We start from the raw sequence: 19461 nt of genomic DNA on the forward strand, positions 1-19461 counted from the left end.
ATGAAGACAACGAATATAAGTTGGTGTATTACCTGATTGTGATGACTTGCATTGATAGGAATCAGACAGTGGTGCTGATAACGTCCGCATTTTCTAATGGAGGAGAAAAAAAGTCCTCCTTTCTGTCCAATACCACATGAAAGTGGTTGGTTTTTGCATCTTATTTCTCCAGCTTCCATACTCCTTTGTATACACTTTACAAGAAATACATCGGCGGCAAACTCCGTAGCTTGCTAGCTTGAGCACGCCAGCTTTCTGAGACTCTTAGCGCAGGCAGGATGAAGCAGAGCTTTTATTGTGAAGGCAGGAACTGTGCAGTCGGTCTTTGGAGTTTTGACAACCGGTACGGCGCCGGAGTCTGTTGAAATAAAAAGTGTTTCTCGCCTTCCTGTCGTAATTTTTTCTTAATAATGAGCTGGCAGCAGCCAGCGTCATCTCGGAAGACCCTCGGGTGCCGTGAATGTCAATCAAGTGACGTCATAGTGAAGATTTATGATCGCTTATTTTTTTAATGCCTGGCTGGCGAAGGACTGACACAACCTCCGCGATCGACCGGTAGCTCGCGATCGACGTAATGAGCACCCCTGCTCTATTGTATGCAGACTTTTGATGGCATTTATTGAATATTGAGAATGCATTAGAAAAAAATAAACTAATGTTCATGTCTTGCGCAAGGATTGTGAATGAAAGGCAAAATAAAATAAAAAAAGTGCAGTTCCCCTTTAAAGTTTAATCATCATTACTTCTTATTAGAGATGTCCGATAATGGCTTTTTTGCCAGTATCCGATATTCCGATATTGTCCAACTCTTAATTACAGATACCGATATATACAGTCGTGGAATGAACACATTATTATGCCTAATTTTGTTGTGATGCCCCGCTGGATGCATTAAACAATGTAACAAGGTTTTCCAAAATAAATCAACTCAAGTTATGGAAAAAAATGCCAACATGGCACTGCCATATTTATTATTGAAGTCGCAAAGTGCATTATTTTTTTTTAACATGCCTCAAAACAGCAGCTTGGAATTTGGGACATGCTCTCCCTGAGAGAGCATGAGGGGGTTGAGGTGGGCGGTGTATATTGTAGCGTCCCGGAAGAGTTAGTGCTGCAAGGGGTTCTGGGTATTTGTTCTGTTGTGTTTATGTTGTGTTACGGTGCGGATGTTCTCCCGAAATGTGTTTGTCATTCTTGTTTGGTGTGGGTTCACAGTGTGGCGCATATTTGTAACTGTGTTAAAGTTGTTTATACGGCCACCCTCAGTGTGACCTGTATGGCTGTTGACCAAGTATGCCTTGCATTCACTTGTGTGTGTGAAAAGTTGCATATATTACGTGACTGGCAGTGCCTTTAAGGTTTATTGGCGCTCTGTACTTCTCCCTACGTCCGTGTACACAGCGGCGTTCTAAAAAGTCATACATTTTACTTTTTGAAACCGATACCGATATTACATTTTAAAGCATTTATTGGCCGATAATAGCAGCAGTCCGATATTATCGGACATCTCTACTTCTTATATAGTTGGACGGGCGTGAGGAAACAATACACACTGGGTGGCATGTAGGTGTCACTCTAAGTGGTTTGTATGAATAAATAAATATTAGGTTCTCAACCGTATTTTACTTTAGGGAGGGTGTGAAAAAAGTCCCTAAGGCGGGGAATGACAACAAATAGTTGAGAAGAACTGTGGTTATGTACCTGTGTATGAAGTTTTTCAATAAATGGTTATTCAATTTACCATTATAGGTTTTAAAATTGAGTTCACATCAAGTGGAGGACTAAACATCAAACGTGCACAGCTGCTCAGAAACAATCGAAAGTTGCAGCCCGATATGCTGCTGCTTCGTTTTTCTTCTTCTGATCAGCGGAGGAGCGGAGGCAGGTGCACGTCTCTCGCTCCCACAAAACGTGGAGCCAGCGGGCGCCTAATCACTGACTCTTTCTACCGAGTGTACCATTCGCAAGACAGACAAATCCCAATCAAAAAAAAGTTCCCTGCCCATTATATTGCCCCTCCAAGCGCCACGTGCGGTGCATGCGCCACGGCTCGTGGCCCGCGTCATGGGAGGGGGCCGCTTGAAGAAGAAGCCATCTGGATTGGCATCGCGTGATACAAATGAGGGCTATCAAGAGAGATGACAGCTCATCGTGACCACCGAAGACTTCATTACGATCTTTTTTTTTTTCCATAAAAATTACACAAAAAAAATAGTATGAAAATGTGCTGAAAAGGTGGTCAAGTGTAGGACACGGGGATTATGGAGGAATTGAGGATGTTGACAAAACTGGTAAAGTTGTGGTAACGGCCATAGAAGAGCACAACTATGGATGCAAAGGTATGAAAATCTCACGATACGATATCACGATATTAAAGGCCTACTGAAATGAATTTTTTTTATTTAAACGGGGATAGCAGATCTATTCTATGTGTCATACTTGATCATTTCCCGATATTGCCATATTTTTGCTGAAAGGATTTAGTATAGAACAACGACGATAAAGATTGCAACTTTTGGTATCTGATAAAAAAAAGGCTTGCCCCTACCGGAAGTAGCGTGACGTAGTCAATTGAACATATACGCAAAGTTCCCTATTGTTTACAATGATGGCCGCATGAAGTGAGAGAGATTCGGACCGAGAAAGCGACAATTTCCCCATTAATTTGAGCGAGGATGAAAGATTTGTGGATGAGTAAAGTGCAAGTGAAGGACTAGTGGGGAGTTGAAGCTATTCAGATAGGGAAGATGCTGTGAGAGCCGGGGGTGACCTGATATTCAGCTGGGAATGACTACAACAGTAAATAAACACAAGACATATATATACTCTATTAGCCACAACACAACCAGGCTTATATTTAATATGCCACAAATTAATCCTGCATAAAAACACCTGCGTGTTTGTTATGCTAGCTCCTAGCTCCTCTGCTAGCTCCTAGCTCCATAGAACACGCCAATACAATTCAAACACCTGATCAACACACACAATCACTCAGCCCAAAAGACCGTTCACCTAACCCAAGGTTCATAAAGCTTATATATTTTTAAAAAGTTACGTACATACGCAAAAAAAAGTTGCGCACATACGGTCAAGCGATCAAATGTTTAGAAGCCAAAGCTGCATACTCACAGTAGCACGTCTGCGTCTTTGTCATCCAAATCAAAGTAATCCTGGTAAGAGTCTGTGTTGTCCCAGTTCTCTACAGGCGTCTGTGTATCGAAGTCAAAAGTCCTCCTGGTTAGAGTCTCTGTTATCCGAGTTCTTCCATCTTGACTGCATCTTTCGGGAATGTAAACAAAGAAGCGCCGGCTGTGTACTGTTGTTGCTGACTACGTTCGAAAAATACGTCCATTTCGCACCGACAACTTTCTTCTTTGCTTGCTCGGCTTCCTTCTCCATAATGCAATGAACATGATTGCAACAGATTCACGAACACAGATGTCCAGAATACTGTGGAATTATGAAATGAAAACAGAGCTTTTTCGTATTGGCTTCAATGTGGAAGGCATACCCGTGTTCCCCGGGCTACGTCACGCGCATACGTCATCCTCAGAGGCGTTTCGAACCGGAAGTTTAGCGGCAAATTTAAAATGTCACTTTATAAGTTAACCCGGCCGTATTGGCATGTGTTATAATGTTAAGATTTCATCATTGATATATAAACTATCAGACTGCGTGGTCGGTAGTAGTGGCTTTCAGTAGGCCTTTAAGGTAGATTCCTAATGAAGCCTTAGCTTGACGCTACCTCTACTTTCTCCTGCTCTCGCTTGCTGCGGCAACAGCAAACAAAACTCCGGACGCTCCTCTTCGTTTTGTATCGTTTACTTGTCAACTTCGTCCTTCAAAAACGTGAAACAATAACGATGTGGGAACAAATGAATGGCAAAATAAAGCGAGTTTGTCACAGTTAGAAAAAGTAAGAGTGAGGTCCAAAAACCGTGTGGCTCGATTCCACCATACCTGACTGCCATTACCCATAATACATTGTGTCCAAACCATGTTACCACACAGATCCTTCCGCCATATATGCAATTAAACAGTTATGTAATCTTCACTGTATTAAAGCAGTATAAAATAGTACGTCATCAAATTATTCAGACAAATATAATAATTACAAATAAAGTGTACCTTATATTTATTCTAAGTAGAGATGTCCGATAATGGCTTTTTTGCCGATATTCCGATATTGTCCAACTCTTAATTACCGACTCCGATATCAACCGATACCGATATATACAGTCGTGGTATTAACACATTATTATGCCTAATTTTGTTGTGATGCCCCGCTGGATGCATTAAACAATGTAACAAGGTTTTCCAAAATAAATCAACTCAAGTTATGGAAAAAAATGCCAACATGGCACTGCCATATTTATTATTGAAGTCACAAAGTGCATTTTTTTTTTTTAACATGCCTCAAAACAGCAGCTTGGAATTTGGGACATGCTCTCCCTGAGAGAGCATGAGGAGGTTGAGGTGGGGTGGGGTTGAGGTGGGGGTTAGGGGGTAGCAGGGGTGTATATTGTAGCGTCCCGGAAGAGTTAGTGCTGCAAGGGGTTCTGGGTATTTGTTCTGTTGTGTTACGGTGCGGATGTTCTCCCGAAATGTGTTTGTCATTCTTGTTTGGTGTGGGTTCACAGTGTGGCACATATTTGTAACAGTGTTAAAGTTGTTTATACGGGCACCCTCAGTGTGACCTGTATGGTTGTTGACCAAGTATGCTTTGCATTCACTTGTGTGTGTGAAAAGCCGTAGATATTATGTGATTGGGCCGGCACGCAAAGGCAGTGCCTTTAAGGTTAATGGCGCTCTGTACTTCTCCCTACGTCCGTGTACACAGCGGCGTTTTAAAAAGTCATACATTTTACTTTATGAAACCGATACCGATAATTTCCGAACCGATACCGATAATTTCCGCTATTACATTTTAAAGCATTTATCAGCCGATAATATCGGAAATTTCTCATTCTAAGCATGCAATATATACATTTTCGTATTATTTAAATAAAGTAAATAGTCCCCTTTTGGCTGAATAAACATAAAGCACCTTCCATAAAATGTAAATGAACTTAAACAGCATTTAGGCTCCTACAGCCACGGTAAGATAAAATGTGGTATATGTCCAAAACAAACAACTTTAAAACACTATAGTGTGTGAAATGAAGAGGCAGGAATGTTTAGGAGAAACACACTTACCATATTTTTCGGACTATAAGTCGCAGTTTTTTTCATAGTTTGGCCGACTTATACTCAGGAGCGACTTATGTGTGAAATGATTAACACATTACCGTAAAATATCAAATAATATTATTAAGCTCATTCACGTAAGAGATTAGACGTATAAGATTTCATGGGATTTAGCGATTAGGAGTGACAGATTGTTTGGTAAACGTATAGCATGTTCTATATGTTATAGTTATTTGAATGACTCTTACCATAATATGTTACGTTAACATACCAGGCACGTTCTCAGTTGGTTATTTATGCCTCATATAACGTACACTTATTCAGCCTGTTGTTCACTATTCTTTATTTATTTTAAATTGCCTTTCAAATGTCTATTCTTGGTGTTGGCTTTTATCACATAAATTTCCCCAAAAAATGCGACTTATACTCCTGTGCGACTTATATATGTTTTTTTCCTTCTTTATTATGCATTTTCGGCCGGTGCGACTTATACTCCGAAAAATACGGTACTGTAATTGAACACAAACATAATGCTCAATTTTTTAATCAGTTTAAAAAAAAATGCTCCTCAGAAAATCTAACTCACATTTGAACTTTTATTCATGCAAACGCCTCACAAACTGACGTTTAACTTCACTAGCTTCATCTTTTCCGGGTGATGGTAGCTTATCAAGTAGTTCAATGTGCAGCAGGTGCACCTAGAGCGAGTCTGTTTTGGCTTGGAACACTCGAGACGAACGTGGCGCATTATTACCTCCGCCAGGGTTTGTTTGTCTGTTTGTTAGCGACATAACTTAAAAAGGTATTGACAGATTTTGGAGAAAAAAAAACAATTCCTCTTCGTACTTCACTTCCTGCTCTTTCGCTTCACGCCGCCACATTGCGGACCCACGCTCCACAGAGGATTCTGGGAAATGTAGTTTAGTTTCAAACCCGCCAAAGCAAAAGAGCCAGAAAAAAAATAAAATCACACTCACCAAGTTTTCGTTCGATGCCGTCACGGCATTATTGCAAAGATTTAGAAACCGTAATACCGCGGCATCTACAAAACCGTTACACCCCTTTTATCAACCAAAATTGAGGTCTATTAAAGCCAAATGTCTTTTTGGTCATTACAAGGTCTTTGGATGAGTTTCCTTTCAGGCAACTCACATTGTAGAACTTCCTGTCCTTGTTTTTTTCAGGAAAAAGAAGCGAGCCGTCAAGATGATGATCACCATCGTCCTGCTCTTCACCGTCTGCTGGGCGCCTTTCCACACCGTCCACATGCTCTTTGAATACTGTAAGTACACTTTGAGCCTCATGGCGGACGCTGAAGTGTTTATAAGGGCTTTTAACGACCTTTTAATAGCCACACTGCAAAAACTGAAATCTAAATAAGATTAAATATCTCAAATAAGGGTGATATTTGCTTATTTTATGTCTGATAAGATAATTCTTCTCACTAAGCAGATTTTATGTTAGTCTTTTACTTGTTTTAAGGGTTTTGGTCCTAAATGATCTCAGTAAGATATTACAGCTTTTTGCTGAGCTTTTATGACCTATATTGAGTAAAACATGCTTGAAACTAGAATATCAACTGTTGCAAAGCTGTGTCATCAACACTCACAAGTATAAAACTACTTTTTTAAAGTAATAATTTCTTATTTCAAGCATGAAAAAATTGACAAAATTGTGTCTCATAATCAAAACAGATGACAGCCAAAAAGACTTAGCTGTTTTATTTTCAATGAAACAATAGAAAATATGTACTCATATAGTAGTACAGTTGGCACAGTACAGTAAACTGACAGTTAATATTTAAACATTTAACATGTGATATTTCTAACTATTTTGAACAGAAATAGTTCATGCACATTCAGATAAATTCTTCAAAATGACAATTTAAAAAAATGTGGCCGGGGGACAGGCTGTATATGTGCGCACTAATTGACTGAAAGAGCACGCACTTGGCGCGATGATGTCATGTTGTCGATGGAAAAATGCATCTTTAGACCATATGATTTGCCTGAGCGGCTAGGAGACCCCGAGAGTAACAAGCGGTTGCCTTGTTGCCTTTCCATTAAGAACAATAAATTAGTTTTTAGTATAAGTTTGCTGGTTTCAAGAAATGTAATGCCAAGCGCATATCATTATGTCAAGATAATGGCACTAGCATTTACTTCATTTAAGAATATTTTTCAACATGTTGAGCAAAAAGGTCTCTTTTTTTTCTACCAAGAAAAGTGCACTTATTAGTGAGAATACACTTATTTTAAGGTATTTTTGGGTTCATTGAGGTTAGCTAATATTACTTGTTTTGGAAAGTCTTGACAAGCCAGATTTTCTTGTTCTATTGGCAGATAATTTTGCTTAGTTCAAATAAAATACCCCTAATTTTTATTAATTTTTTGTCTTGTTTTTGAACACTGACTTTTTGCAGTGCACTGATTTTGGCGACCCTGCCATTTTAATTCTTCTAGATTTAACTTCCGCATTTGACACAGTGGATCACACAACCCTCAGTAGTCGCTTAGAACAATGTGTGGGTTTAAAAGGCACACCCTTGAAATTGTTCAGGTCATATCTGAAAATCACTTTTAAATTGTCTTGAGGACATAAAAGCATGGTTGGCGGTAAACTGTCTAAACTTAAATGAGAACAAGACAGAAATAATTGTATTTGACTCAAAAGTCAAACAGACTGCTCACCCCAGTGACCGGGACCCCCTGATGCTTTATTTAAAACCAACGGTCACAAATCTTGGTTTTAAGTTTGACGATGATTTTAAATTGGAGCAGCAGATTAACTCCGTTGTACGATCTAGTTTTTATCATTTAAGACTTTTAGCGAAAATTAAATCAGTTTGATCTTTTAAAGACACTAGCGGGTAATCCATGCTTTTTTTTCATCACATATGGACTACTGCAACTCCATCTACGTTGGAATGAACCAGATTGCAGTTAGTCCAAAATGCTGCTGCTCGCCTTTTAACTGCCACTAAAAAACATGAACACATTACCCCCATTTTAGCATCCCTTCATTGGCTCCCACTTCATTTTAGAATTCATTTTAAAATATTGATTGTGTTTAAATCTCTTAACGGATTAGCCCCACAATATATGTCAGACCTTTTAAAAATGTACACCCCCACAAGTGGGGTTTCTTCTTGTTGTCCCAAAAACCCGTTTAAAATCCAGAGGTGATCGTTAGGGATGTCCGATAATGGCTTTTTGCCGATATTCCGATATTGTCCAACTCTTTAATTACCGATACCGATATGAACCGATATATGCAGTCGTGGAATTAACACATTATTATGCCTAATTTGAACAACCAGGTATGGTGAAGATAAGATACTTTTTAAAAAAAATTTGTAAAATAAGATAAATAAATTAAAAACATTTTCTTGAATAAAAAAGAAAGTACAACAATATAAAAACAGTTACATAGAAACTAGTAATGAATGAAAATGAGTAAAATTAACTGTTAAAGGTTAGTACTATTAGTGGACCAGCAGCACGCACAATCATGTGTGCTTACGGACTGTATCCCTTGCAGACTGTATTGATATATATTGATATATAATGTAGGAAGCAGAATATTAATAACAGAAAGAAACAACCCTTTTGTGTGAATGAGTGTAAATGGGGGAGGGAGGTTTTTTGGGTTGGTGCACTAATTGTAAGTGTATCTTGTGTTTTTTATGTTGATTTAATTAAAAAACAAAAAAAAACAAAAAAAAAACGATACAGATAATAAAAAAACCGATACCGATAATTTCCGATATTACATTTTAACGCATATATCGGCCGATAATTATCGGACATCTCTACTGTCGAGTTTCAGATGAAAGTTCTCTTTTGCTGGCCATTTTGAGCGTTTAATTGACCCCACAAATGTGATGCTCCAGAAACTCAATCTGCTCAAAGGAAGGTCAGTTTTGTAGCTTCTGTAACGAGCTAAAGTGTTTTCAGATGTGTGAACATGATTGCACAAGGGTTTTCTAATCATCAATTAGCCTTCTGAGCCAATGAGCAAACACATTGTACCATTAGAACACTGGAGTGATAGTTGCTGGAAATGGGCCTCTATACACCTATGTAGATATTGCACCAAAAACCAGACATTTGCAGCTAGAATAGTCATTTACCACATTAGCAATGTATAGAGTGTATTTCTTTAAAGTTAAGACTAGTTTAAAGTTATCTTCATTGAAAAGTACAGTGCTTTTCCTTCAAAAATAAGGACATTTCAATGTGACCCCAAACTTTTGAACGGTAGTGTACTTGTAAAGAACATAATGTCATGGCTGTCTTGAGTTTCCAATAATTTCTACAACTGTTATTTTTTTGTGATAGAGTGATTGGAGCACATACTTGTTGGTCACAAAAAACATTCATGAAGTTTGGTGCTTTTATAAATTTATTATGGGTCTACTGAAAATGTGAGCAAATCTGCTGGGTCAAAAGTATACATACAGCAATGCTAATATTTGCTTACATGTCCCTTGGCAAGTTTCACTGCAATAAGGCGCTTTTGGTAGCCATCCACAAGCTTCTGTTTTTTTTGATAGATTGAGAAGTTTATTGACATCTTAAAAGAATTGAATCCGTGTAATGCTTTAAAAAGGCAAATGGATGGCACAAAAAGCCAAAAGGCTTGTTTCCGTTGGGGTCCATTAAATATTCATCACATTTGATACATTCAATAATAAAATATATATAACTTGTAACATGTATATAAAAAAATATGTTAAAAAATTGATAAATTATGTACATACACACAGTATACATGTCAGGTAGAATTTTTGACCACTCCTTTTGACAAAATTGGTGCAGTTCAGCTAAATTTGTTGTTTTTTTTGACACAGACTTGTTTCTTCAGCATTGTCCACACGTTTAAGTCAGGACTTTGGGAAGGCCATTCTGAAACCTTCATTCTAGCCTGATTTAGCCATTCCTTTACCACTTTTGATGTGTGTTTGGGGTCATTGTCCTGTTGACAACTGTTGAAGAAACAAGTCCATGTCAGAAAACCAACAAATGTAGCTGAACTGCACCAATTTTGTCAAGAAGAGTGGTCAAAAATTCAACCAGGAGCTTGTGGATGGCTACCAAAAGCGCCTTATTGCAGTGAAACTTGCCAAGGGACATGTAACTAGGGATGAAGTTTGATAAGGAATTATTGAGTTCGAGCCTATTATCGAATCCTCTTATCGAACCGATTCCTTATCGATTCTCTTATGGAGTCCAGATAGGTTGTTGTATATGGAAAAAAACACTATTTGGTTTAACAAAAGCTCACTTTTATTATATAATAAAAAAATTAAATCTAATAAATAAATAAATATTGACTGTTACCCACCTAAAAAAATAAAATAAAATAAATAAATATTGACTGTTGTTACCCAAAGTATATTAAGTGGGATTTTTCAGAGAAACAAATATATACAGTAACACAAAAACAAGCTGTCTCTGTGATCACTATAGGTGTATAAATAATAATATAGTGTTAAATAAAATCAGTCCCTTGGGCACAAAACTGAAAATAATACAGCTCTCCAAAAAGTGCACTTCTGCTGCTATTTGACATAACTGTTTGTTATGATGCTTTGACATTTTTGCACTTTATTTCTTTATTGAAAGAAAATTCTATGAAGAGAAAAGTTGTTTGCAAATGTGGTTACAATGCTAAAAAATGAAAAGTTAAAGCTAAAAAAAGAAATACACTTTATGGAGTTAACATTATTTCTTTATGGGGGGAAAATGTTATGAGCTAGAGAATATAACAACTACACTACCCAGCATGCAACGGGAGTTACGAGCATGCGCAGTAGCCCCGAAAAGTGTTGCATGTTGCCACGCTGTGAAAGTAAACGTCAAGAACTCAGCCAACACGCCTCGTCTGCATTATTTATAATTAGACAGACAACACATTTACAGTGTGATTTTGTTTTGTTTACAAGGAAAGAAAAACAAAAAAGGGAGATATGTTGTATATATATGTATGTGCTGCGGTTGTTTTAAGAACGTTGCGACAGCTGCCGTAAAGGAGGTGCGTTGCTAGCCTGGTTGCTATGTTTCCGGTTGGTCGTAAAAGTGTTCGTCATGTGTTTTACCCTGCTCAAATCTCTCAGTAAAGTTATTCGATGGATTATAGCTTTTGTTTTGAACTTTATTACACCTTGGAGCGCTTTTTGCCTTCCATTGTTTTCCTGCTTTCGCTATATGCGCCTAATGACTGAGCTACGTGACGTCATTTCTTGTGATGTCCTACGGAGCATTTCTGGTCGGGACGGGATTCGAATAAAGAATCAACTCTTTTCCTTTACTATAGTGGTCTCGATAACGGGTACCGGTTCTCAAAAAGGGATTTGAGTCCGAGGACTCGGTTCTTTTCTTATCAAACAACCGGGAAAACCGGTTTCGAGTATCATCCCTACATGTAAGCAAATATTAACATTGCTGTATGTATACTTTTGACCCAGCAGATTTGCTCACATTTTCAGTAGACCCATAATAAATTCATAAAAGAACCAAACTTCATGAATGTTTTTTGTGACCAACAAGTATGTGCTCCAATCACTCTATCACAAAAAAATAAGAGTTGTAGAAATGATTGGAAACTCAAGACAGCCATGATATTATGTTCTTTACAAGTGTATGTCAACTTTTGACCACGACTGTATTTTTGTTCTTTAGCTTTTAAACCAGCAAGAGAGTTGTGTGATTTTAGTCCATTTTATTTTCTCTGATGTATTTTATGTATTTATTCTTTTATATTTAAATGTTTTATATTACTGACTCTTCTAGTATGTACCGGGTATGTCTTAAATTCTGTGCAGTACTTCGTGAAACTTCTATTGTTCTTTGAAATGTGCTATATACCGTCTTTTTCAGAGTATAAGTCGCTCCGGAGTATAAGTCGCACCAGCCGAAAATGCATAATACAGAAGGAAAAAAACATATATAAGTCGCATTTTTTAGGGAAATTAATTTGATAAAACCCAACACCAAGAATAGACATTTGAAAGGCAATTTAAAATAAATAAAGAATAGTGAACAACAGGCTGAATAAGTGTACGTTATATGAGGCATAAATAACCAACTGAGAACGTGCCTGGTATGTTAACGTAACATATTATGGTAAGAGTCATTCAAATAACTATAACATATAGAACATGCTATACGTTTACCAAACAATCTGTCACTCCTAATCGCTAAATCCCATGAAATCTTATACATCTAGTCTCTTACGTGAATGAGCTAAATAATATTATTTGATTTTTTACGCTAATGTGTTAATTATTTCACATATAAGTCGCACCCCCCGGCCAAACTATGAAAAAAACTGCGACTTATAGTCCGAAAAATACGGTAAATAAAGTGGATTGGAGTGTTTACGGTCTGTTTCCCGTTCCACAGACAACTTGGAGAACAAATTCGACGACGTGACGTTGAACATGATCGTCGCCGTGGTGCAGGCCATCGGCTTCTTCAACAGCTTCAACAACCCCATCGTGTACGCCTTCATGAACGAGAACTTCCAGAAGAGCTGCGTCTCCACGCTGTCGCAGTGCATGAGGAAGCACAACCGCGTCGTGGCCGCCACGCCTCCCCCTCCGCCTCCTCCGCCTAAAGCCGCCGTGCAGTTCATCAGGCTGCAAACCCGAGAGGAATTCCTGGAGTCCAAAGAGGGCGCGCAGCAGCAGCAGCAGGCCAGGGCCGACAAAGGTCAATCGAGTTCATCGCGCGGCGAAACCACCTTGCCGTTGGTCGGTGAGAAGATCTCAACCATTCAGACGGAGCTCGCGGCCAACTCTCAGGAGACATGAGGCTTTTTTTGCACTCTTTTCAAGGACATTTGCTGCTGAAGGACGCACATTTCAAATGGAGGACAATTTTATACCAATCGCTTCACTGCCAATTTTATGTGATAAATATAATGGCGTCTGCTTTGTCTCATGGAGGTCCAGATCTGTTTTTTGTGCGCAGATGCTTTTTTAACACATTAAAAATGTGTACGAATTTCTCTTGTCGAAGAGTGGAACTTTTCCAGGGTACAAATTGTTGAGCCTTAGCTTTTTAAAAGACGTTCACGTAAATCCACATGTTTTTATTCCATGATAAAAATAACACAGATAGGATTAATGTGATTTTAGTGCGAATCTGTCGATTGGATTTAAATGCATTATCAACATAAATACAAAAACAGATGTTTCTTGGTATAAATAATTGCAAACAAAAGCACTTCTCTGATATGAACACATATTCAGGCACTTAAATACTCGGTGAAGTTGTGTTCCCTCACCGTTTACGTGACGAGAGGAATGTGGAAGTCGGGGTGATCGAAGAGGAGCGGCCTTTTCAGCGGGGCTGGATCTTTGTCGGCCCTTGCGCAGGAGTTTAAAGAGCCCTGTGCGATGTTCATTGGGATGCCCATGATGATGCACTCTGACACACCTGCAACACAAACAACAACAATATTACAAACAAGCACCAGGGATGTCTCGATCCATTTTTGGGCATCAGATCTGATCCGATTTCGAGTACCGATCTGAAACTTTGACAATAGATTATAGAACAGAAAATGTTTTATAGCGAGTAACATAAGTAAACACAATAGCACTTTTTTTTAAAAACAAATCTTATTACTAGAGATGTCCGATAATATCGGTCTGCCGATATTATCTGTCTGTCCGATATTATCGGCCGATAAATGCGTTAAAATGTAATATCGGAAATTATCGGTATCGTTTTTTTTATTATCAGTATCGTTTTTTAAAAAAAAAATTAAATCCACATAAAAAACACAAGATACACTTACAATTAGTGCACCAACCCAAAAAACCTCCCTCCCCCATTTACACTCATTCACACAAAAGGGTTGTTTATTTCTGTTATTAATATTCTGGTTCCTACATTATATATCAATACAGTCTGCAAGGGATACAGTCCGTAAGCACACATGATTGTGCGTGCTGCTGGTCCACTAATAGTACTAACCTTTAACAGTTAATTTTACAAATTTTCATTAATTACTAGTTTCTATGTAACTGTTTTTATATTGTTTTACTTTCTTTTTTATTCAATAAAATGTTTTTAATTTATTTATCTTATTTTATTTGATTAATTTTTTTAAAAAGTACCTTATCTTCACCATACCTGGTTGTCCAAATTAGGCATAATAATGTGTTAATTCCACGACTGTATATATCGGTTGATATCGGTATCGGTAATTAAAGAGTTGGACAATATCGGCATATCGGATATCGGCAAAAAGCCATTATCGGACATCCCTACTTATTACATTTAGAATTTGCTAGCATTGTTGTAAATCAGATAATGTATTAATAAATCTGTGTTATTGAATGCTAAATTCGCAAGAAAAAAACTGTGGTTTTCAAACTTTTTTCATCAACAGGCAGGTGATTTTTCCGTCTAAAGTCGGAAATCCGTCTTTTTTATCTTTGTAAAAATATAAAAATTGATTTTCAGTTTTTCTTCGTTTTTCTGACCTACAGTGTGTTTAAATCTTGATCCGTCTCTTTGCCATACCTGCCAACAACTACGGTTTTCCCGTAATAAGTATGCTTTTTTAATAATCCAGTGGTAAAAACTACGCTTTTTCATTAAAAATGATTACCGTATTTTTCGGACTATAAATCGCTCCGGAGTATAAGTCGCACCTGCCGAAAATGCATAATAAAGAAGGAAAAAAACATATAAGTCGCACTGGAGTATAAGTCGCATTTTTGGGGGAAATGTATTTGATAAAAGCCAACACCAAGAATAGACATTTGAAAGGCAATTTAAAATAAATAAAGAATAGTGAACAACAGGCTGAATAAGTGTACGTTATATGAGGCATAAATAACCAACTGAGAAGGTGCCTGGTATGTTAACGTAACATATTATGGTAAGAGTCATTCAAATAACTATAACATATAGAACATGCTATACGTTTACCAAACAATCTGTCACTCCTAATCGCTAAATCCCATGAAATCTTATACGTCTAGTCTCTTACGTGAATGAGATCAATAATATTATTTGATATTTTACAGTCATGTGTTAATAATTTCACACATAAGTCGCTCCTTAGTATAAGTCGCACCCCCGGCTAAACTATGAAAAAAAACTGCGACTTAAGGTCCGAAAAATAAGGTAACTTAAAAATTGAAGCTATGTAGCGAAGCAACTCCATGGGCAGGGGACAAAATATACGGTAACAATCTATGATGATTGGTTGGTTTACGTATAAGACAATCCATGATTGGTTGGTTGGTTTACTATGATGAGTCGCGATTGGTTAAGAAAAGGGCAAAAAGTTTCAGACAGCCCAATCAGAGGCAAGAAGGGAAATCACAACAGATATCCCAAATGACGACGAGAGAGTCGGAGAGGAGAAGAAGGAATATTCAATCGGGCGTTTTTATATATTAAAAAAACTAGAGGAAGACGGTAGAGGGATTATTTTCCTTAGCGATGTAGACGACGTCCAGGAAACCCACAATGCGTCTACTTGGCCACATTTGGACAAATGTATGCGTCAGGATAAAAACAATGCCCAACACATTCGTTTGAGTTGTTTACCATGTAAGCCCAAATCAAATCTGCTCTCGACATGGAAGACGTGAAATACACATTTAAGAACACACATGATTGTGGCAGACATGAGATGACTTTTGCTACAGAATAGCCTGTCTAAATGCTACATTTCATTTTCATTGGTGTTTTACAACGAGAGTAGCTGACATTTTGTTTATTATTTCTACTGTTACTATTTTGACACTGAATAGATGAATCATTTTGAAACATAAACAACATGACTAAAAGATATTTGTTATTCCATTCTACAAATTACAAATGGCTATTCAGATAAAGGAAGTTAGCTAACAGAATAAACATTGTCTGTACTCGTTACGATGTTTGCATTTGGAAATTGGCTATAAAATCCAAGGCGGAATCCACTAAAGTAGAAACAAAAAGGAAAATGCAAGCTGCTCAGAAATTTGCCAGGAAGGCTCATGTCAGAGCCATCAAAGCAACAATCAATCAATCAATCAATGTTTATTTATATAGCCCTAAATCACAAGTGTCTCAAAGGGCTGCACAAGCCACAACGACATCCTCGGTACAGAGCCCACATACGGGCAAGGAAACAATGCCAAAGTAATGAGAGAATGAACCAAAGTAAAATAATGTAAATAACTAGATGAACCATCTGTGGCGGAAAAACCAGGAGCTTCGGGGGGTACCTGACCCCCGACTTAATTTCAGTCTTTTTCATTAAGTTCAAATCACATGCCTGCACCAAGTACCGCCTCAGAAAACTCTCCAAGTACCGCCATAATGACCAACATTAGAATACAGTGCCATAGTAGGCCCAAGTATTCATTAAAAACAAGGCAAAGGTTTTATTTAACATGTGTATTTAATTTGTGGCCGCTGTAACATTGCACACAGTTTGAATATTTATATGATTTTTTGACATAACATTAGATGGAGCCTGCGTGCCACATTTTACGAATCACCGAGTTGAGAGATTCCTCGTCATTTTGTCTAAATGCAGCTTTTGTGGGATGATGAAACCTTAAAATGTTTAAAATTTCACGACGCCAGCAATGCTAAAAATAAAATGTCTTATATTCGTGGTATTTAACACTATGGGGATTCACATGGCCCCTTTCGTCATGGTTTACCTGACATGAAACGTGACGAATTTGGGTGGGGTGGGACTTTTTAAAAATGTGTTTTATGTCAATTCCAACGTTGACCACAACATCAGTTGTATATGTAGAGTGGCGCTTTCCACCCTTGTAGAAGACCGCATTGCAAAATGATTAACCAACCCCCCTCCCGCAAGATCCACCCAGGAATGGCGCCATATGAATCCCTTCCCTACTGTACGTTATACAAAAAAGGTGGCTAATGCACAATCACTAAACAAAAGCAAAAAGTACTAATGGCTCCCATTTACAAGATTTGGGTGTTTGCCCTCAAAGTCTTTCTGTATCCAGAGATTTACTACCTGACTTTGTAAAGTGAAAAATAAAAGATCCCAAAATTATTTTTTAACAAGAACAAGAAAAATAAATGATCGCAAAACCTTTGCCAGCTTCTCTTTTTTTTCCATTCTCGTAATTGTTGCTTTCCTTTGAACAACATGCCCACGCAGGCCACGTCATTAACTGGTGGACCGCTCTCATGTGCGCTCTATTGGAGCAGTCCTGCTGCACTTATTTTCCTCACTATACCAATCCATTTACTCAATGAATAATTGCGGCTCTAATTGGGACATAGCTGTGTGGTAAAGACTTGGCAGCCGATCAGTTAAAAAGACAAATCCGGTCCCATGATCATGAATGGTGATATCGCGAACAACAACAATAATGATAGCAGCAATAGAAAAATCGTTTTCAACTGGCAAGCCGAAGCACGCCGTCGAGTGACCTAACCTTTCTGGAGCTGATTATTAACAGCAGTCATTTTGAGGACCTGCTGCAAAATGAAGGTAAGTTCTTAAAAACATCTCCACACTTCTGCCACACAGAGGATCTGTGACAAGCATTCTTAGAAACACAAGATGGCTCCTGAGATACAATTAGCTGTTTTTAACAACCAACTGCAAAAACGCTAAACAAAGGGCTCGACATATATTAGATCTAGATCTTTGACTAGTGTTTTGTTGTCACTCCTTAAAAATAAAATAAACACCGGCAGGAGCACTCTGCTGTTTTTAACAACCTACTGCTGAATGAAAGCATCTCTGCACTACTGCCACACGGAGGATCTTTGATTAGCATGTTTGCAGTAGGTTCTTAAAAACAGCATTGCTCTTGTGCTCTGTTTTGAAGACACACTGCGAAAATGCTAATCAAAGTGCTCTTGTTATATGTATATGTTATATGTAGGGATGTCCGATAACATCGGACTGCCGATATTATCGGCCGATAAATGCTTTAAAATGTAATATCGGAAATTATCGGTATCGGTTTCAAAATTATCGGTATCTGTTTCAAAAAGTAAAATGTATGACTTTTTAAAACGCCGCTGTGTACACGGACGTAGGGAGAAGTACAGAGCGCCAATAAACCTTAAAGGCACTGCCTTTGCATGCCGGCCCAGTCACATAATATCTACGGCTTTTCACACACACAAGTGAATGCAAGGCATACTTGGTCAACAGCCATACAGGTCACACTGAGGGTGCCCGTATAAACAACTTTAACACTGTTACAAATGTGCGCCACACTGTGAACCCACACCAAACAAGAATGACAAACACATTTCGGGAGAACATCCGCACCGTAACACAACATAAACACAACAGAACAAATACCCAGAACCACTTGCAGCACTAACTCTTCCGGGACGCTACAATATACACCCCCGGCACGCCCTACCCCCCCACCTCAACCCCGCCCACCTCAACCTCCTCATGCTCTCTCAGGGAGAGCACGTCCCAAATTCCAAGCTGCTGTTTTGAGGCATGTTTAAAAAAAAAGAATGCACTTTGTGACTTCAATAATAAATATGGCAGTGCCATGTTGGCATTTTTTTCCATAACTTGAGTTGATTTATTTTGGAAAAACTTGTTACATTGTTTAATGCATCCAGCGGGGCATCACAACAAAATTAGGCATACTAATGTGTTAATTCCACGACTGTATATATCGGTATTGGTTGATATCGGGATCGGTAATTAAGAGTTGGACAATATCGGAATATCGGCAAAAAAGCCATTATCGGACATCTCTAGTTATATGTTATAGAAAGGAACTTTCACTAGCATTTTTGTTGTCACTCTTAAAAAAAAAAACACAGTAGAGCGCTCCTGCCATAAAGGAAGTCCAATATGGCTACTTTGTAGCAAACAGAGAGAGAGAACTACCGGAGTACGCAAGGGGCCTAGATCTTACCACTAAAACAGATACTAGCAACAAAATCTAACTATGCAATGAAATCTATCCCTATACGTTATCTAAAAAGATTTGTCTGTCGAGTGATATCAAGGATTATCCATCCGTCGCGTACCCAGACATGTCGAACTATCTGGTGCTCCGGATGTCAGAATAATTGTATGTAAGTTATCATAAAACTTTCTGTTCCCATGAGTTATGTCCCTGACATGAGTTCCCGGCGAGAGGACAAAAGCTGTCTTTGATCTTACCAAGCAAAAGGCTTGATATACTCCACTGTGTAGGATGGGAAGCGACATGAAGGTGTCGGTTTCTTTGATCTATTGTAATCCACAGGAAGATCTTGTCTTGACCCGAGATCTACAAAG

At 38.2% G+C, this 19461-nt stretch overlaps 2 protein-coding genes across 5 annotated transcripts in view; one reads left to right on the plus strand and one right to left on the minus strand.

Annotated features, from left to right (window-relative positions):
• The window catches only part of qrfprb (pyroglutamylated RFamide peptide receptor b), a 70846-nt gene extending 57422 nt beyond the window's left edge, over positions 1-13424 (plus strand). For all 4 annotated transcript variants that reach the window (XM_062055487.1, XM_062055488.1, XM_062055489.1 and 1 more), the window contains 2 exons: positions 6372-6469; positions 12594-13424. In XM_062055487.1, the coding sequence (XP_061911471.1) occupies positions 6372-6469; positions 12594-13003 (508 nt within the window). In that variant the 3' untranslated portion in view covers positions 13004-13424. The remainder of the gene's footprint in view (positions 1-6371; positions 6470-12593) is intronic.
• Positions 13334-19461, minus strand: part of polr3a (polymerase (RNA) III (DNA directed) polypeptide A) — a 64899-nt gene continuing 58771 nt past the window's right edge. Inside the window, exon 31 of the mRNA XM_062055498.1 lies at positions 13334-13631. Within this exon, the coding sequence (XP_061911482.1) occupies positions 13483-13631 (149 nt within the window). The 3' untranslated portion in view covers positions 13334-13482. The remainder of the gene's footprint in view (positions 13632-19461) is intronic.

The sequence above is a fragment of the Entelurus aequoreus genome, linkage group LG08, assembly GCF_033978785.1.
Source record: "Entelurus aequoreus isolate RoL-2023_Sb linkage group LG08, RoL_Eaeq_v1.1, whole genome shotgun sequence".
Lineage (NCBI taxonomy): Eukaryota > Metazoa > Chordata > Actinopteri > Syngnathiformes > Syngnathidae > Entelurus > Entelurus aequoreus.